General features: G+C 41.5%; 1 protein-coding gene across 4 annotated transcripts in view; it reads left to right on the top strand.

Moving 5' to 3' along the window:
* The window catches only part of LOC134358033 (stathmin domain-containing protein 1-like), a 49,240-nt gene extending 28,589 nt beyond the window's left edge, over positions 1 to 20,651 (top strand). The window contains exons 2-5 of one of the 4 annotated variants that reach the window (XM_063069908.1): positions 2,604 to 2,766; positions 10,037 to 10,197; positions 13,038 to 13,178; positions 20,108 to 20,651. In XM_063069908.1, the coding sequence (XP_062925978.1) occupies positions 2,604 to 2,766; positions 10,037 to 10,197; positions 13,038 to 13,178; positions 20,108 to 20,116 (474 nt within the window). In that variant the 3' untranslated portion in view covers positions 20,117 to 20,651. Of the gene's footprint in view, positions 1 to 2,603; positions 2,767 to 10,036; positions 10,198 to 13,037; positions 13,179 to 14,426; positions 14,906 to 20,107 lie in introns of those variants that run through there. The other 3 variants (XM_063069907.1, XM_063069906.1, XM_063069904.1) reach the window with 3 other exon arrangements.
* Positions 20,652 to 21,552: the final 901 nt, after the last annotated feature.

Below are 21,552 nucleotides of genomic sequence, written 5' to 3'. Positions count from 1 at the left end.
TTGGTTTGTGTGATGTGCTGGACTGTGTTCACGATCTTCTGCTGCTTCTTCCGATCTTGGACAGGACAACTTCCATACCAGGTTGTGATGCACCCCAGAAGAATGCTTTCTACGGTGCATCTATAAAAATTAGTGAGGGTTTTTGGGGACAGGCCAAATTTCTTTAGTTTTTTCAGGAAGTAAAGGCGCTGGTGGGCCTTCTTGGCAGTGAACTCTGCTTGGTTGGACCAAGTCAGGTCATTTGTGATATTGACCCCGAGGAACTTAAAGCTTTTGACCTGTTCCACTCGCGCACCACTGATGTAAATGGGGTCATGCGGTCCGTTACTCCTTCTGAAGTCAACAACTAATTCCTTCGTCTTGCTGACGTTGGGGGATAGGTTATTGTCTTCGCATCATGCCACCAGGTTCTTAATTTCCTCTCTGTACTCAAACTCATCATTACCCGAGATACAGCCTACAATTGTGGTGTCATCAGCAAACTTATATGTTGAGTTCGATGGAAACTTGGCTACACAATCATGGGTGTACAGTGAGTACAGCAAGGGGCTGAATACACAGCCTTGTGGGGTACCAGTGCTCAGAGTGATTGTAGAGGAGAGCCTGTCCCCTATTTTCACAGCCTGGGTCCTGTCTGTGAGGAAGTTGAAGATCCAGCTGCAGATCTGAGTACTAAGGCCCAGTTTCCAGAGCTTAGGAATCAGTTTATTTGGAATGATGGTATTAAAGGCAGAGCTGTAGTCAATGAAAAGGACCCTTACATATGCATCATTATTCTCCAGGTGTTCTAAGGAGGAATGTAGGGCCAGAGAGATGGCATCTGCCGTTGACCTGTTGCTCCAGTAAGCGAATTGCAAAGCGTCGAGGTTGACCGGTAGGCTGTGGTTGATGTGTGCCATAACCGATCTCTCGAAGCACTTCATAGCAATTGATGTCAGAGCCACAGGTCGATAGTCATTCAGGCATGCCACCTTGCTCTTCTTCGGCACCGGGATTATCGTTGCCTTCTTAAAACACGAGGGGATCTTACACTGAAGCAAGGAGCAGTTGAAGATGTCAGCAAACACTCCAGCTCGCTCGCTTGCACAGGCCCGGAGAACCCATCCCGGGACAACATCTGGGCCCGTTGCCTTCCTTGGATTTATCTTCAGGAAGGCCCTTCTAACGTCCTCCTCGGTGACGATGAATCTCGATTCCACCAGGTCTGGTTCATCCGGAAGGAGCGGGACACTCCTCTTCTGTTTGAATCTTGTGTAGAATACATTAAGTTCGTCAGGAAGAGAAGCGCCACAGTTACTGATATTCCCAGCCATTTCTTTGCGCCCAGTGATAGGCAGGTGAGGTGTGTGTGAGGTGAGTGTGGTTGGAAGCTCAACCAGCCAGACATGGAAGTATTAGAGAAACTACAGGTTTAATTTAATTTCCAACACTTAATGCTTCCACTGTTTTAATATATGCAAACAGAGTTACCGGATGTGTATAGTGGCCCAGTGGCATTTTACCCACTGCTATGGGAAACCATATTTGCAGATAGTGTAGATGCTCCTGAGAAACTCACAAGGGCATATTAGAACCCCAGGCAGAAAAAGTCCAGATTTTCTTTATTCTTAGAAACTGTTTTTCAGTCTCTGTCTCTCTCTGTGACTGACACACACACACACACACACACACACACACACACACACACACGCACACACGCACACACACACACACACACACACACCCCTGTACTGAGAAATAAATTGCCATGATGTCTTAATGTGTTTATGTCAGTAAAGGGGAATGGGTGTAAAAATTCTCCACCCCATCCTTAAAATCAGCATGTACGGTCTCTTATCATCAGAAAACGTAGAGGTAGTTTTTGATGTACCTACGACATATGACTGACAGACAAATAGTGTCATTGAAAACTTTGGCAAACTTCGATAGATGTGTGGTGGAAAGTATGCAGGCAGGCTGCATTATGGCCTGGCATTGGAACACCAATGCATTTGAGTAGAAAATCCTACAAAAAGTAATCAATTCAGCCCACTACATCATGAGTAAAACCTTCCCAACCACTGAGCACATCTACATGAAACATTGCTGTAGGAAAGCAACATCCATCATCAAAGATCCTCACCACCCAGGCCATGTTCTTTTCTCGCTGCTGCCATCAGGCAGAAGGTACAGGTGCCTCAGGACTCACACCACCAGGTTCAAGAACAGTTACCCTTCAGCCATCAGGCTCTTGAACAAAAGGGGATAGCTACACTCACTTAAGGACTCTTTTATCTTGTTATTTCATGCTTGTTATTTATTGCTATTTATTTATTATCTGTATTTGCACAGTTTGCTACAGTTTACAGTTCCTGATGTTTACAGTTTACAGAATATGTTTACTGTTACTGTGCTATAGATTCTATAGATTTGCAGAATAAGAATATCAGGGTTGTATGTGGGTTCATGTGTGTACTCTGATAATAAATTTTACTTTGAATTTTGAAATTGATTATAACCGAGTAAGTACGGTGTAGGTGTTGATAGTGCTAAATAGAATAACATCACTTTGAAATCTGATACTTCAATAACAAGTACATTAATTGATTTTTTTCCCTTTTTAGATAAAGAACAATTGGGAAAACAACAATTTAAATGTAATTGATGATCTACCTAGATCCAAAGTGTTGGAGAATGAATCAATTACTTTGCCCAGAGCAGTACAACATTCCTTGCCACCTTTAAGGAAAGCAAACGGGACAATACTGCGGAATGGATTTAATGATGGTGTGTTGTTATCTCATTATAACATAGTAAATTGAAGCATTTACCATGTTAAATACCCCTGCAGAGTAGACATTTGTTTGTTAATAGCTGAGACAGGCCAATCCTCTTCACCCTTTAAACTGCATATGTTAGCTGAAACACATTGTGGGATACTTGTGTCATCAGTTAAATAATGCTTCTATTCTACTGGGATTTTCATGCTAAAAATAGTTCAGGCAAGAATCTACTGGAAAGATGCTCACAATTAGTAAGGTCGGCTATTGTCAGATCAGATTACTGAAAAGGGACTCACACCTTCTTAGCTGGATTGATTTAGTGATCTGCTGAAAGGTAAATATTGAGATTAATTTGAGTATGTAGCTTATTTTGCTTGCCCACTGATGTTAGTTAGCATCACAAAGTATATCTATTTAATGTTCTTTTTATGTCACAAGATGGAGAGTAAATGAATATATGGGGCAAAATGCAGAAGTTGTTTAGGTGAGAATGCAAGGTCTAACTCTTTGTCTGGGTAGGCCCTGACTAGCAAGTATAAGGCAGGACTATGAGTGAATTTGGCACTGTTCACTCCCATTGTTAGGTTAGAAGTGAAAATGTTTATTGATGATTCTGCACAGTACGTACTTCAAAGCTGCAGAGACTCTTAGAAGTATCTAGGGCAAAATTAGCAGTAACTTGGACAAGTGTGGATTAATAAAGAAAAATGAGAATCAATAGTAATTGGGTGTTATGATGAGGACAGTGCAGTTGATATTCTCTAGGTGAATTTCTAAAAGGATACTGTAAAAATGATAAACACAAGAAAATCTGCAGATGCTAGAAATCCAGAGCAAGATACACAAAATGCTGGAGGAACTCAGCAGGTCAGGCAGCATAAATGGAAGTCAATAAACAGTCAACGTTTTGGGCCGAGACCTTTCTTCAGGACTGAGAGGGAAGGGGGAGATGCCTGAATAAAAGGTGGGGATGGGGGAGGGGAAAGAGGCCAGATGGAAGTTGATAGGGAAGCCAAACGGGGCTGGAGAAGAAGGAATCTGATAGGGGTGGAGAGTGGACACTAGCAGAGGGAAGGAGAAGGGGACCCAGGAGGAAGTAATAGGCAGGTAAAAAGTAAAAGATCAGAGTGGAAAATAGGGGAGGGGGGAGGGAATTTTGTCCACCGGAAGGAGAAATCAATATTCATGCCGTCAGGTTGGAGGCTACACAGACAGATTATAAGGTGTTTCTCCTCCACCCCGAGGGTGGCCTCATCTTGGCACAAGAGGAGGCCATGGATTGACATGTTGAAATGGGAACGGGAATCAGAATTAAAATGTTTTGTCACTGGGAAGTCCCGCTTATGGCAGATGATGCGGAGGAGCTCAACAAGTGGTTCTCCAGTTATAGTATGAAATTGAAATTATAGTACGAAGGGAAGCGGCAGGAAGTATATAAAGTTGGCTTGGCAGCAGGAAATAGAAATGAGTGATGAACATTTGTTTGGTCTGGAGATATCTATATAATGGTGTGACTCAGCAGTTGGTACAAGGACCACTGCACTTGTTTATATATAATATATGATAATCATTTGGACTTGGATGTGTAGGGGATAGTTTCATCATTTGCAAGTAACATAGAGAAGTAACACGGAGAAGTGTAAGGATGGTGACAGAATTTAAGGGGATAAAGGCAGCTTACTAGAATGGTTGGGCACATGACAGATGAAATTTAATGCAGAGGTATAGGAATGGGCGCATTTTGGTCATAAAAGGTGAGGGGAGGCAATAAAATCTGAAGGATGGTAGGCTAAAGTAGGATTAGGAGCACAGAAACCTGGTGTGCAGATTTTTGAAGGTGGCTGGGCAAGCTGAGAATGACTGCAGGATCCCGTGTTTAACAATAAATGTATAACATGCATAAGCATTTAGGAATTTTGCACAAGTAGAGTGCTATGTCCATCTCTAGGCATTAAACTGTAGGAGACAGTGGAGAAAAAAATAACTCTAATGTTCCCAGAGATGAGTGTTTCCAGTGACAATGATGGATTGGGAAAGCTGGAGTTGATTTTTTGAGAGGAAAGCTGATAGAAATGTTCATAATCATGGATGGTCCAGACAGAAAAACAAGAAATGATAATTTTTAAAAAACCAAAAGAAACGAAGTTTATTTAATGTAGCGAGTAATCTCGATCTGAAATTCATAAAGATGGTAGAAGCAGGTTCATCTATGAATGTGAAAGAGGAATTGAATAAAAACTTAGAAACATAGAAAAATAGAAAGCCTACAGCACAACGCAGGCCCTTCAGCCCACAATGCTGTGCTGGACATGTACTTGAAGGACACTTGAAGAAAAAAAATACAGTGCAAAGGCACTGAGAAAGGAAAAGGATTGGGACTGTATTTCATCTTGTCAAAAGCCTGCAGGTATTTGATGAGGTGAATGAGTATCCCCATCTGTGCTGTAAAGACCCGATTATTCCATAATTGTACTCCTAACACCTTAGAGGAATGCAAGCCAAATTTATGCAATCTGACATCATGTTTTAACCCTTTAAGCCCCAGTGTCATTCAGGTGAACCTGAGCTGCACCCACTCCAATCACAATATTTCTAGTAATATAGGTGCATGGAGCTTAGAAAAATAGAGCGCTATGGGTAACCTGAGGTAATTTCTAAAGTAAGTACATGTTCGGCACAGCATTGTGGGCCAAAGGGTCTGTATTGTGCTGTAGGTTTTCTATGTTTCTATCTCCTTGTTGAGATGTAGTGCCCAAAACTGAACATAGTATTCTGAAAGGCAACTAACTACAGGTGCATACAACTGAAGTGTAAATTCAAATTGTAATCCTGCCCCAAGTAGATATTCATTTTTCTCATGCATTAAACATTTAAGATATTAAGTACATTCTTCACTTTGATTTGATACCTTCCATTTTCTACAGACATGCATACTGAGTTACAGAACTGTATTCATCTCTAATGATAGGAAGGTTGGAATGTTATAGAAACATAGAAACACAGAAAACCTACAGCACAATTTTAGGCCCTTTGGCCCACAAAGTTGTGCTGAACATGTTCCTACCTTAGAAATTACTAGGCTTACCCATAGACCTCTATTTTTCAAAGCTCCATGTACCTATCCAAAAGTCTCTTAAAAGACCCTATCGTATCCGCCTCCACCACTGTTGCTGGCAGCCCATTCCACGCACTCACCACTCTCTGCATAAAAAACTTACCCTTGACATCGCCTCTGTACCTGCTCCCCAGCACCTTAAACCTGTGTCCTCTTGTGGCAACCATTTCAGCCCTGGGAAAAAGCCTCTGATTATCCACATGATCAATGCCTCTCATCATCTTATACACCTCTATCAGGTCACCTCTCATCCTCCGTCTCTCCAAGGAGAAAAGGCTGAGTTCACTCAACCTATTCTCATAAGGCATGCTCCCCAATCCAGGCAACATCCTTGTAAATCTCCTCTGCACCCTTTCTATGGTTTCCACATCCTTCCTGTAGTGAGACGACCGGAATTGAGCACAATTATAATAACTTTTTTGCATTAAAACAGTTTCTCAAACAAGGAACAAACTGTTGACCAGAATATATTGACACAATAGGTGAATAGGTGATCCACAATGCCAAGAGTCAGGTTGAAAATATTTTCCAATGACTTTTTTCCCACTTCAGATTGCAAAAGATATGTTGGATTGTGGAACTTTTACATCTTCCAGTATTTATATTGGAGGTACAGAGAAAACTGTGTGTGTAAAATGCAGGTTATTTTATTTTTTTCTCATCTAGCTACAGTATTCATTCCTGAGTGATTCCAAAAGCCTTTGATTAAACAGCTGAAAGTCATGAAATAAATGTTAGATAAGTACCTGAAAGAAAAGAATTTGTTCATCTATGGGAAGAAGGCAGAGGAGTGGGATTAACTGAACAGTTATGTATGTAAACAAGCCATGTGGTCTCCCGTGCTGCAACCTCTCCACAATTCTGTGGTTGCTGTTTATATTTTATAAAATATTGTAGTATGAATGCCATCATTACTAAGGAGTAAAAGAGCTTTGGCCAAATACCTCTAAACATAGAAACATAGAAACATAGAAAATAGGTGCAGGAGTAGGCCATTCGGCCCTTCGAGCCTGCACCACCATTTATTATGATCATGGCTGATCATCCAAATCAGAACCCTGCACCAGCCTTCCCTCCATACCCCCTGATCCCCGTAGCCACAAGGGCCATATCTAACTCCCTCTTAAATATAGCCAATGAACTGGCCTCAACTGTTTCCTGTGGCAGAAAATTCCACAGATTCACCACTCTCTGTGCGAAGAAGTTTTTCCTCATCTTGGTCCTAAAAGGCTTCCCCTTTATCCTTAAACTGTGACCCCTCGTTCTGGACTTCACCAACATCGGGAACAATCTTCCTGCATCTAGCCTGTCAAATCCCTTTAGGATTTTATACGTTTCAATCAGATCCCCCCTCAATCTTCTAAATTCCAACGAGTACAAGCCCAGTTCATCCAGTCTTTCTTCATATCAAAGTCCTGCCATCCCAGGAATCAATCTGGTGAACGTTCTTGGTACTCCCTCTATGGCAAGGATGTCTTTCCTCAGATTAGGGGACCAAAACTGCACACAATACTCCAGGTGTGGTCTCACCAAGGCCTTGTACAACTGCAGTAGTATCTCCCTGCTCCTGTACTCGAATCCTCTCGCTATAAATGCCAACCTACCATTCGCCTTTTTCACCGCCTGCTGTACCTGCATGCCCACTTTCAATGACTGGTGTATAATGACACCCAGGTCTCGTTGCACCTCCCCTTTTCCTAATCGGCCACCATTCAGATAATAATCTGTTTTCCTATTTTTGCCACCAAAGTGGATAACTTCACATTTATCCACATTAAATTGCATCTGCCATGAATTTGCCCACTCACCCAACCTATCCAAGTCACCCTGCATCCTCTTAGCATCCTCCTCACAGCTAACACTGCCGCCCAGCTTCGTGTCATCCACAAACTTGGAGATGCTGCATTTAATTCCCTCATCCAAGTCATTAATATATATTGTAAACAACTGAGGTCCCAGCACTGAGCCTTGCGGTACCCCACTGGTCACTGCCTGCCATTCTGAAAAGGTCCCGTTTATTCCCACTCTTTGCTTCCTGTCTGCTAACCAATTCTCCACCCACATCAATACCTTACCCCCAATACCGTGTGCTTTAAGTTTGCACACTAATCTCCTGTGTGGGACCTTGTCAAAAGCCTTTTGAAAATCCAAATATACCACATCCACTGGTTCTCCCCTATCCACTCTACTAGTTACATCTTCAAAAAATTCTATGAGATTCGTCAGACATGATTTTCCTTTCACAAATCCATGCTGACTTTGTCCGATGATTTCACCGCTTTCCAAATGTGACATACAAGACATACAAGATGTAAAATCAACATTATCTACATTATTTTCATCTCTGTCACCCCCCCATTCTCCCACTACCACGCCCCAGCTCATCAAAATGATCTCTAACTGGTGAAGAACACTTCCTACTAAACTGAATAAGTGGTGTGCCTCAGGGATCTGTCCTGGGAGCCCTACTCTCTGTGAGTTTAACAAATGACCTGGATGAGGAAGTAGAGGGATGGGTTAGTAACTTCGCTGATGACACAAAGGTTGGGGGTGTTGTGGATAGTGTGGAGGGCTGTCAGAGATTACAGCTGGACATTGATAGGATGCAAAACTGGGCTGAGAAGTGGCAGATGGAGTTCAACCCAGATAAGTGTGAGGTGGTTCATTCTGGTAGGTCAAATATGATGGCAGAACACAGCATTAATGGCAAGAGTCTTGGCAGCTGGAGGATCAGAGGGATCTTGGGGTCTGAGTCCATTGGACACTTAAAGCTGCTACGCAGGTTGACTCTGTGATTAAGAAAGCAAATAGTGTATTGGCCTTCATCAATCATGGGATTGAGTTTAAGAGCCGAGAGGTAATGTTGCAGCTATATAGGACCCTTATCAGACCCCATTTGAAGTACTGTGCTCAATTCTGGTCGCCTCACTACAGGAAGGACGTGGAAACCATAGAAAGGGTGCAGAGGAGATTTACAAGGACGTTGACTGGATTGGGGAGCTGAGAGGTGACCTGATAGAGGTGTACAAGATAATGAGAGGCATTGATCATGTAGATAGTCAGAGGCTTTTTCCCAGGGCTGAAATGGCTAGCATGAGAAGGCATATTTTTAAGATGCTTGGAAGTAGGTACAGAGGAGATGTCAGGGGTAAGATTTTTACGCAGAGAGTGGTGAATGCATGGAATGGGCTGCCAGCGATGGTGGTGGTGGCAGAAACGACAGGGTCTTTTAAGAGACTCCTGGATAGGTACATGGAGCTTGGAAAAATAGAGGGCTATGGGTAAGCCTAGGTAGTTCTAAGGTAAGGACATGTTCAGCACAGCTTTGTGGGCCGAAGGGCCTGTACCGTGCTGTAGGTTTTCTATGTTTCTATGAATAGTGCTAGCATTTTCTGTATCATCTACACCAGTGGACTCTCTGAGTATAGTTGCCTTATTAATATAAAAGCTGGTCCAGATTTGCCCTGTGGATATGGGCAGGGTGGAAAGACTACCCCTTCTGGACATTATTGCTCCAAAAGAGGAAAGTTAATCCTTTCAATCTGAATTGGATTTCTACGCACATTTCCAACATAAGTGTTAACAATCTCTTGTATTTTGTCATCAAGAATCTCACCTGTTTAGAATTAACTCATTGGATATGTGTACAGTTTCTGAAGTGTTCAGAACAAGCAAGTTTAGTTTAATTTGATAAGTATCACAATTTAGATCATTTGTCCAAGGCAGATTCACCTAAACAATTTCAAGCACTTTCACACAACAGAGCACCACCTTCCATCATATTTTGCAAGGAGAAAGAATGGCTTTAGTAAGTATCCAGTGAAATAACTAAACTAAAACTTGTTACATAATATTTACAGTGTCTGAGTCAATGAAATGTTTCATAATGTCTAATGATTGCAGACAGTATCCAGTGAATTCATGTAGACATGTTCCACTGATCACCCAGGAAATGAAATGTGGGTCATCAACTGCAGAAACCTTTACCATTGATCTTACACAACCTGTGCCTTCAGCAAATTTATGCAGCTATAATCCAGTTTCAATTGCCATTCCAAATATACTGGTACATGCAAATGAATAACGTGTGTTACACTCCACCTGCCAATATTAACTCAGTTGAGCACTAATTGTACTTATTTCCTTGTTTCTTTACCAGATTTAGCACTTACTGCAAGCAGCTTGCTGAAGAAGAATGGACCAATAAATGAAATCAGGGAGAGACCAAGATCTGCTGAAATCCTACAAGAACTTTTAGTCCAAGGGATCTTAAATCAGAGTCAGAATGAAGAATGGCAGGAAGCTGACAGTCCTCTGGTGGTACACGTTAATTTCTATCTACTGCATGTGGAATCATGGAAGTTTTTATTATTTTATGTGTCAGTGTTAAATCATATTAATGCAAAATTTTTTATAATGTATAATATGGAGCAAGAGAAAAGCAATTGTAATAACGTGATCTTGATTGGTTGTCTCCCCCCCCATCCCCCATCATACTTTGAGCTTAGCTTTTTAAAGTTACATACCAAAATTTTGATTTTGAGTATTTCTGGGGTTCCCTGATTGTGTTACACATGACCAATCCCTGAACACTTTTCCATTTCCTATCCAAGTGAATGTTTCCTCTCTTGGTCTCTGTGGCAAAATGTTGATATATTAACTCACATTCAAAAATGCTTAGAGTTTTGGCGTTTGAAGTTGCCCACTAAATTTTTTTTTTCATTTTCGGTCTCACAAATGTTTCCTAACTGTTCAAGGATCACCCTGTCCTAATTCCTTTACTGAATTGGCAGTTTCTGGACTGTCTTTGGGTTGACTTGTTCTTTAATTGCTCTGAGGAAGCCTAAACACAGTAATTCATATTGTACCTTGCCATTTTTTTTTGCAGATATACAGGAAACATAAGACTTACGCCAGTTTTTAATTTCCCTACTCTATCTGATGGGAAGACTATATGTTGCACACCCATCTGTCCCCTGGACTTATAACATTTCTGACAATTTCCTTCCTTTCTGATTTTCATTTGATATAAATATCCACCAGTTCCACCACCTTAGTTTTTAGTACTTCAAGCCTCTACACATTGTGATTTACGATAGGTTTATGCTGACCGGTGGTGTAATGGCATCAGCACCAGACTTCAAGTTGAGTGGATCACAAACAAGAGAAAGTCTGCAGATGCTGGAAATTTGAGCAGCACACACAAAATGCTGGAGGAACTCAGCAGGCCAGGCAGCATCTATGTTAAAGAGTATAGTCGACATTTAGGACTGAAACCCTTCAGCAGGACTGGGGAGAAAAAGCTGAGGAGTAGATTTGAAAGGTAGGGGGAGGAGAGAGAGAATCGCCAGGCGATAGGTGAGACTTGCAGGAGGAAGGATGAAGTAAAGAGCTGGGAAGTTGATTGGTGAAAGAGACAGATGGCCATGGAATAAAGAACAAAGGGGGTGGGAGGGTGGGAGGAGTACTAGATGGAGGTGATGGGCGGGCATGGAAATAACATGAAAGAGGGACAAGAGGATAGGAAATGGTGAAGGGGGGTGGAGGCATTACTGGAAGTTTGCGAATCGAAGTTCATGCCATCAGGGTGGAGACTACCGAAACAGAATATAAGGTGTTGTTCCTCCAGCCTAAGTGTGGCCTTATCCTGACAGCAGAGGAGGCCATGGATGGACATATCGTCTGTCCTTACCCCATCCTCCTGCCACGCTACCAGGGATAGGGTTCCTCTTATCCTCACTTACCACTCCACCAGCCTCCGCATCCAGCACATAATTCTCCAAAACTTCCGTCACCTCCAACTCGATTCCATCACCAAACACATCTTTCCCCCACCCCACTTTCTGCTTTCTGCAAAGATCACACCCTGTGCAACTTCCTTGTCCTTTCATCCCTCCCCACTGATCTCCCTCCTGCCACTTATCCTTGCAAGAAGAACAAGCGCTACACCTGCCCCTACACCTCCTCCCTCACTACCATTCAGGGCCCCAAACAGGTGAGGCAACATTTAACCTGTGAGTCTGTTGGGGTCATATACTGTGTTCGGTGCTCCCGGTGTGGCTTCTTGTATATCAGTGAGACCCGATGTGGATTGGGAGACCACTTCGCTAAGCATCTACACTCTGTCTGCCAGAACAAGCAGGATCTCCCAGTGACCATCCATTTTAATTCCACTTCCCATTCCGATATGACCATCCATGACCTCCACTGTCAGGATAAGGCCACACTTAGGTTGGAGGAACCTGATGGCATGAACATCAATTTCTCAAATTTCCAGTAGTGCCTCCACCCACCCCACCTTCACCATTTCCCATCCCTTTGTCCCTCTCTCATGTTATCTCCTTGTCTGCCCATTGCCTCCCTCTGGTGCTCCTCCCTTCCCTTTTCTTCTTTCTTCCATGGCCTTCTGTCTCTTTCACCTCTTTGCTTCATCCCTCCCCCTCCAGCTTTCACCTATTGCTTGGCGTTTCTCTCTCCCTTCCCCCCACCATTCCAATCTGTTCCTCAGCTTTTTTTTCCCAGTCCTGCCGAAGGGTTTCGGCCCGAAACGTCAACTGTACTTTTCTCCATAGACGCTGCCTGGCCTGCTGAGTTCCTTCAGCATTTTGCCTGTGTTTCAAGGTGAGTGGTCCTGGGTTTGAATCTAGCCAGCTCCTTGCATGCTTTCCATCCATACTGGGTTGAGCATCGAGTTAGCAACTCAGCCTTGTAAAAAACAGACAGAATGCTAAGGAAGCAGCAAGGTTGCCACCCGATATGCCACAAGTTGCGGAGAGGAATAACATAACACAGGTTTATGTCCTATCATATACACAATGTCTGCTGATTCCTAACGGAATGGTCTGAAATTCATTAGCTGACAGACTGTTATTTCACTTAAAGTTGGGCAATGCTCTAACACTAGAATACTTGGCCATTTGTCCCAAACGATAACAGAAATGCTTAAGAATGTTTGTACCCCTTATCTAAACTAGTATTTTCATATTGATTTCACTGTATACTTTACAAGGAAAAAGTTTTAATTAGGAGCTGTTCCATGATTTCAATATTCGCTCCAGAATTGTAGGTTAATAATGTTCTAAGCACATTGATTTCTCTCGAATAATTTATAGGCTATTGAAATTCATCCCTGCTGACAATTTTGCTTATTATCACATTAGCTTGTTGTGAAGGCAACTGTGGGAGTGCTAAAGAAGCTTCCGTCCAGACTCGCTAAGATAAGGAATGAAACAATTAAACAAGATAATGTAACAATAGAGGATATTGAAAACAAAATGATGGCAGAAGATGAAAGAAAAAAGGTAACAATTCATTTGCATTTATAATAATCTTTAACAACAAATTGGCCATTTAAATACTGCAGCTAATTGATTGCTAAATTGGAATACATTCAAAAGATTGTCACTGAGTATATCAATTTCCACCCACAGATAAAGAAATGTCTGTCCAACTGTTTTTTGTTGTAGGCCAGCAATAAGAATTCATGGATGAGTTGGGCCAAAGGGCCTGAGTTGTACTGCTCTATGACTCAATGATATATATATATATATATATACACACACACATATACACACACACACACACACACACACACACACACACACACACACACACACCGGCTGGTGGCGTAGTGGCATCAGCGCTGGACTTCAGGGCGAGAGCTCCTGAGTTCAGATCCGGCTGGCTTCCTTGCACACTCTCCATCCGTGCTTGGGTTGAGTGTTGAGCTAATAACTCAACCTCATAAAAAAAACCTGGAGACGGATGGGCTCTGCCAGGTTTCAGATGCCCAAGACACGCCATACGATGAGCATACCAAAAGCTTGTCATGGTGGTGCCCCGACGACTCCACCAGGAGTTAAGGGCGCGCGCACACACACACACACACACATATATGTTCATATCCATTGCATCACTGTTGACTATTTCAGCTATTTGCTACAAAACAGCCATTTTAGATAGATAGACAATGGCTTGGGATTCTCCAGTCTCCTGCTGTGGTTTGACATAAGATTGACTGAATCCCTGGACAAACAGGATAGAAGAATTCCACCGATATTGTACCAAAGAAACTTCCCTAAAAAGCAAAGAACTGTAGCATAATACAACACAGAAAGATGCTGTTTACCCTGTCAGTTCTCTGCCTTGGGGAATGTCATTTAAATGTTCCTGACCTTAAATGAATAACAAATTCACATTTTATATGCTATGCCAAAGGCAGAATCAAAATTATGTGGTTTTAAATTGTGGAATTTAATGAATGGGTAGGTTCCTAAAGTTGTGCTAACAGTGGATATTTTGCTCTACCAAAAATATTTTTATGAAATTTAGGGTGTGTATTTATCATGGTTTCTTTTGGAATTTGCACAAGTAATTGTGTTATGTTCTCCAATTAGATCAAAGTCTCCCCCTGGAAGTGTTTTTTTGTGAAATCTGCCAAGTAATTGAAACATTGTGCTTTTGATGGTATTTTCAGGAGTCCAAGTGAAACTAAGAATGAACAATGAACAAAGTTAATAGTAATACATAAAAAGTGGTGTTTGTTTTAGATGAAAGAAGTGAAGCTAAAGGAAAGATTGAATAAGTTTAATTCTTCAGTGTTGACAATCAAAGACCAATCTACTGGAAAGCCGACAGTACCTGACTCTGCAAAAATGGAGGAAAATGTTGAGGAAGTAACTATTGCACAGAAAGAAATTCAGCAGGAAATGCAGGAGGTGTTGAAGGGAGAAGAGAGCAATGATGAAGTGGATGCATCAAATGAGCAGGAGAACAAGGTTAATTCTGCACAGAGAGGGGAGGCAGTAGAGTTAGATGATGCCCATTATTTGACAAGACAAGTCGAGGAAGTAATTGCGAACACAAGCTGAATCAATTTCACAAATCATTCATCAATTTCTAAATGGCTTGCTTGTGTCTATGGATTTTTCTGTTCCTTTTTAATATGATCTTGCACAGTCTTAAACTAAGAATTGCCAAATTCTACAAAGCCAATGTGAAAAGAATTATTCTGAGTCAATAAAGATTACCTATGATGATTTTGCTTTTATGTTCATTGTGTCATGCTTTTACATAGATAACAAAGGCCAAAGATCAGATGGCCATTGCTGCATGGTGGTCGTGGCTGTGAGTTATCATGGACTAAGTTCTGTGAGCTTCAGAAGTGATATTTAAAATAACAATGATCCCTACAAGTGTCAAAAGTGAAGTAAGGTGAGGAGGCTTTAGAAGGAGAGGTATCCAGTTGGTATCAAGGAGAATATTTTGCTGTTTTCACATTTTATGTATTTATTGGGATACAGTGTGGAGTGGGCTGTTCAAGCCACACCGCCCAGCGTCCCCCGATTTAACCCCAACCTGATCTCAGGATAATTTTATAATGACCTGCCAAACAATTAGGAGGACCAAAACTAGAGGACAAGGTGACAAAGAAAACTCAGAGAAAAAGAAGAATGAGTAGGGTCTTGGGTTGTTTCAGCGATTCCTTCTTTCCACCATAAGTAGCAATGGTCACTGTTGCACACTTTTTTATTCCTTTTGAAATTCCTCAGAAAAAGAAGTAGTCCAGCTTGGCATTCATCAAAATCTACTCAACATTTAGGCAAGTGCTGATGATGATAAGGAAAGAATGTGTTGGACTATTCTCCAATGAGATAAAGTCTGAAGTTCAAAGTTGTAAAAGTTCAAGATAAATTTATTATCAAAGTACATATACGTCGCCAACATTGCCTCTTTGCCATTCAATGACTCCCACCATCAGTTTTCTGGTGAGAACAATTGTTCAAAGAATTAACTGAATGAAATCAAATACATAAAATATTGTGGCTATAAGATGGCGTCAGAGGCTGGGTATCCTGCTATAAGTGGCTCACATATTGACACTCCATAGCCTTTTCACTATGAACAAGGTCTAATCCAGAGGTGTTGGAATACTCTTTATTCATCTTAAAAAGTTTTATCGATACCATCCAGGACAAAGCTCTCAATCCACTAAACAAAAAATTTACCCATCAATCCCCGATACAGTATACGGTATAACTCTAGACTCGGTCATCTACAAATTACAGCAACATTCCAATAATCTGGTCTAGTGCACCATTTTCTGAGCTGCGGAATGCCAAACGAATTGCAGCCTGTTGTTTATTTTACACTATTTATTCTGTGGTTTTCTCTATGATATTGGTAAATTAGTACATGAAAGTGTGCTGGGTACTCATTTGCATTGCCAAAAATGCTGGGAAAATATTTAGCTTTCCTCAACCCCATGATTTTGGATGTCTTGTTGCATATTATTCCAACTTCATTAGTAGGTCCAATGGTGCAGAAAATGTGCTAATGCAGCTCAACAGCGTTAAGTTATCAAGGTTTCATCGTATGTGCAATATTTTTTTTGTCTGTATTGCCATTGTTACTTGCCCTAGCTAATTAAGCACTAATTTCTAATGAAAATAACAGTTCAAAGTAAACTTAATATCGAAGTACAGTACATATATGTTACCATGTATAACACTAGATTCATTTTCTTGCGGCCATTCACAGTAATTACAAGAAACACAATAGAATCAATGAAAGACCACATCCAGCAGGATGGACAAACAGTTAACGTGCAAAAGACAACAAATTGTGCAAATACAAAAGGAAAGAGAAATAATAAATAAAACAAACAATAAATATCAAAAACATGAGATGAATTATTGTTGAAAGTGAGCAGTTCAGTGATGGGGCAAGTGAAGTTATCCCTTCTGGTTCGAGAGCCTGATGGTTGATGGATAATAACTGTTCTTGAACCTGTTGGTGTGGGTCCTGACGCTCCAGCGCCTTCCTGTTTGTAGCAACAAGAAAAGAGCAAGGCCTGGATTGTAGGGGTCCTTGATGATGCATGCTGTTTTCCTGTAACAGTGCTCCTCGTAGATGTGCTCAATGGTGGGGAGGCCTTTACATGTGGACGGACTGGGCTGTATCTATTACGCTTTGTAGGTTTTCGCATTCATGGGCATTGGCGTTTCCATTCCAGGCAATAGACTTTCCACCACACATAAATAGAAGTGTTAATGTTTTAGATGACATGTTGAATCTTCACAAACCTCTAAGAAAGCAGAGGCACTGCCGTGCTTTCTTCCTAATGGTACTTACATGCTGGACCTAGGACAGACCTTCTGAAATAATAACACAGAGGAATTTAAAGTTGCTGATCCTTTCCAGCTCTGATCCTCCAATGAGGACTGGCTTATGGATCCCTGGTTTCCTCCTCTTGAAGTCAATAATCAGTTCCTTGGTCTTGCTGACATTGAATGAGAGGTTGTTGTTGTGGCTCTGCTCAGCCAGATTTCCAAACTCCTGCCCATATGCTGATTTGTCACCACTTTTGATTCAACCGATGACAATGGTGTCATCATCAAACTTAAGACCATAAGACAAAGGAGCAGAAGTAGGCTAATCAGCCCATCGAGTCTGCTCCGCCATTTTATCATGAGCTGATCCATTTTCTCCTATTTAGTCCCACTCTCCCGCCTTCTCACCATAACCTTTGATGCCCTGGCTACTCAGATACCTATCAATCTCTGCCTTAAATACACCCAATGACTTGGTCTCCACTGCTGCCTGTGCCAACAAATTCCATAGATTCACCACCCTCTGACAAAAAAAATTTCTTCGCATTTCTGTTCTGAATGGGCGCCCTTCCATCCTTAAGTCATGCCCTCTCGTACTAGACTCCCCCATCATGGTAGATATGGTATTGGAGCTGTACTTAGCCTCAAAGTCATAAGTATAAAGTGAGGAGAGCAGAAGGCTAAGTACACAGCCTTATGATGTAGCTGTGCTGATGGAGATTGTAGGGGAGATGTTGTTGCCAGTCCAAACTTACCTGTGTTTGGCCTATATCCCTCTAAAGCTTTTCTATACATGTGACTGTCCAAAAGGTGTTTAACCATCATAACTGCACCCACCTCTGCAGCTTCCTCCAGTAATTTGTTCCATCTACTCACCTCCCTCTGTGTGCAAGTTTCCCCTCAGTCCTCTTTTAAAGTTTTATCTCTCACTTTAGTGTCCTCTGGTTTAGCACTGCACCCCCCCCTCATAACCATATCTATGTCCCTCATTATTTTATAAACCTCTTAAGGTCACCCCTCAGCCCCCTTTCAGAGAAAAGGATCCCAGGTTAAACAGCCTCTCTTTATAACTCAAGAAATCCAGTTCGGAAACATCCTTGTGAGCCTTTCCTGTACCCATTCCAGTTTACAGATTAACCTCTGATTAACTTTCCCATTGTTGTCCTTAGGCTGGACATGTAATTATTTTATTTAAACAGTCCACTATTAGCACCACATAAGGCCAAAGAGAACTGGGAACCAAAGATCAGTACTCCTGCTTTTTCCTGCCTGGTTTTTCTTAATAGCATGAAATGTATTTTATATAAGTTTAGTAACTTACTTCCTTATAAAATGTTGGAGTCCAGGGTTAATAAATTTGCTGATGACACAAAGGTTGGGGGTGTTGTGGATAGTGTGGAGGGCTGTTAGAGGTTACAGTGGGACATCGATAGGATGCAAAACTGGGATGAGAAGTGGCAGATGGAGTTCAACACAGATAAGTATGAGGTGATTCATTTTGGTTGGTCAAATATGATGGCAGAATATAGTATTAATGGCAAGAGTCTTTGCAGTGTGGAGGATTAGAGGGATCTTGGGGTCCGAGTCCATAGGACACTCAAAGCTGCTACGCAGGTTGACTCTGTGGTTAAGAAGGCATACGATGCATTGGCCTTCATCAATGGTGGGATTGAGTATAAGAGCTGAGATGTAATGTTACAGCTATATAGGAGCCTGGTCAGACCCCACTTGGAGTACTGTGCTCAATTCTGGTCACCTCACTACAGGAAGGACATGGAAACCATAGAAAGGGTGCAGAGGAGATTTACAAGGATGTTGCCTGGATTGGGGAGCATCCCCTATGAGAATAGGTTGAGTGAACTCGTTGGAGTAACGGAGGATGAGAGGTGACCTGATAGAGGTGTATGAGATGATGAAAGGCGTTGATCGTGTGGATAGTCAGAGACCTTTTCCCAGGGCTGAAATGGCTAGCGTGAGAAGGCATAGTTTTAAGGTGCTTGGAAGTAGGTACAGAGAGATTTCGGGTGAATTTTTTATGCTGAGAGTGGTGAGTGAGTGGACTGGGCCTGCAGTGGTGGAGGCAGAAACAATAGCGTCTTTTAAGAGACTCCTGGATGGATACATGGAGCTTAGAAAAATAGAGGGCTATGGGTAAAGCCTAGGCAGTTCTAAGGTAAGGATATGTTCAGCACAGCTTTGTGGGCCAAAGGGCCTGTATTGTGCTGTAGGTTTTCTATGTTTCTGTTTCTTAATAATTGCTCGCTATTTTTATCATATCGTAGATTTTATGCCCATTCCCTGCAAATTCAACAGTTGCATCAACCCGTCCTTTAAGATAGTCACAAAAGTATCAATTAGATACTGTTCTGCATTTCACTCAGATTGTCATTTATCTTAGTTTGCTTCATATCCTTTAATATCCTTACCAAATGAAATATCTGTTGTACAAGCAGTTATGCCTTTTTTGTCTGTGAACAGTACCATGTTTGTTATCAGTTTGTAAGATATAGAAGATGACAGAGGTACTGTCTCTGATAGCTAGGTGGCTCTGTTGTTACATCGTCTTTGTACTTTTTCACACCATAAAGCATTTGGCTTTTATTGTAAAAATGCAATCAAAAATGCAGAATATCTCATGGTACCATAAAGGTAAATGAAAATAAACACACAGAATAAATAAGGGGTGGAGAAAATTACAAGTCATTGGCAGTTTAAAATACGAAACATGAATATAGTAAATTGAAATTCCATATGTTCTAAAAGCAGAAAATCCTAGCAGGCCAGGCAGCATCTGAGGAGAGAAAAACAGAATCAACTTATCATGTCAGTGACTTAACACCAGGAAAAGGTCTGAACAAATAAGAAAGATTTTCCAGTTCTGATATTAGTCATCAGCCTAAGATATTATCCCTATTCTGCTCTCCACAGAGGCTGCCTGGCCTACAAAATGTTTCAGGCTTTTCTGTTTTTATTCCAGATTTCTAGTACATACAACTCTTTCCCTTTGCAGCCTAGAAATTACAAGGTTTTTTTTATGGAGGCCAAGTTAACCTTACCAAGAACGTAAGCATTATACCTGATTTCTGTCGTCACTGTTTATTTCCAAATATTCTCTCTAGGACTTTTGAGCACCTGATATGGATAAGCAAGAAGCCGCAAATGTGAACAGTGCCTACAAGACATGAGAAAACTACCGGCTTCTGATAATAAAGCAAGTCCTGAGCAGTGGGCTGAAGGCTGCTTTGAAATTGCTCAGAGCAACTGACCTTACTTGGGCCACTGCCATGGAATATGAGGCCTCTCATAGAATAAGTAACTTCAAGGAATTAAAGTAGTGCTAGTAATAGAGATCATAGATTGTTGTAAAATCTTACCTTTTTTCCAATGTCCTTTATGGTTGCATCATGGTCTGGTATGGCAAATCGAATGCTCAGGAACAGCTACAGACAGCAGTGGACTCAGGCCAATATTTCATTGGCACATTCCTCCCCACCATTGAGTGTATTTACACGAGACACTGCCCCAAGAAGGCAGCATCTATCATCAAAGATGCCCTATCTGACTGTAACATACAGTATAGTGCCTGTTTTATATTGCACTGTACTGCTGCCACAAAACAACAAATTTCATGACATAAGCAAGAGAAAACCTGCAGATGCTGGAAATCTGAGCAACACGCACAGAATGGTGGAGGAACTCAGCAGGCCAGCCAGCACCTATACAAAAAAGTACAGTCGACTTTCCGGCCTGAAACGTCGACTACTTTTTTTCCATAGATGCTGCCTGGCCTGCTGAGTTCCTCCACCATTTTGTGTGAATTTCATGACATATGTCAGTCAATCTGATTCTTTGACTTTGATTCTAGTAAATCTCCTCTGCAGCCTCTCCAGTATAATTATGACTATTATAGAATGTGGCATGCAATATTACACATAGTATTTTGGTTGTATCTTAAGCAATGTCTTATATTGTTGTACCAAAAATTTCCTGCTGTTGTACTCTCCATAAGGTCACCAATCAGCTTCCTACACTCTGGGAAAATTTGTCCCAGACTACTGAGTACTGCAGTCCCCGTAATATCCTTGTGAATCTTGTCTGCTTGCTTTCCATCTTAATGGCATCCGTCCCATAGCCGGGCAACTGAATACTGTACTAGAAAAAGTTGAGAAATATAAATTTCAGGCATTTTGGACAGCAAACCAATATGGCTCAACGAATGCAGGATAGGTAAATGAAAATTTGTGTGTTCAGAAAAGATTTGGATGTGCTTGCCTTTTTGGAGTGTGGTAGAGGGAGGATGATCAGGAGAATATTGAAACCTGGAAGTATCAGAAATAGGCTAAAGATTTCAAGCGCTGATAGAAAACAGTGAGGTGCAGACTGGCAATATTATAGAGCTGGCAGTTGTTAACTTTAAGTTGAAGTAGGGTGTAGAAATGGTAGTCAGAATTCCAGCTGAGAAAACAAGGGGCACAATGTGGTGCCGCAGTGCACCAAAGATGGCAGATGAGATCACACATCACCATCTTGAAGATGATGGAAGAACTGCTTGTTGCCCTGAACA

This window comes from Mobula hypostoma, chromosome 17, assembly GCF_963921235.1.
Source record: "Mobula hypostoma chromosome 17, sMobHyp1.1, whole genome shotgun sequence".
Classification (NCBI taxonomy): Eukaryota; Metazoa; Chordata; class Chondrichthyes; order Myliobatiformes; family Myliobatidae; genus Mobula; species Mobula hypostoma.
The sequence above is the reverse complement of the archived record's forward strand: the minus strand, read 5'-3'. Positions and strand labels throughout refer to the sequence as shown.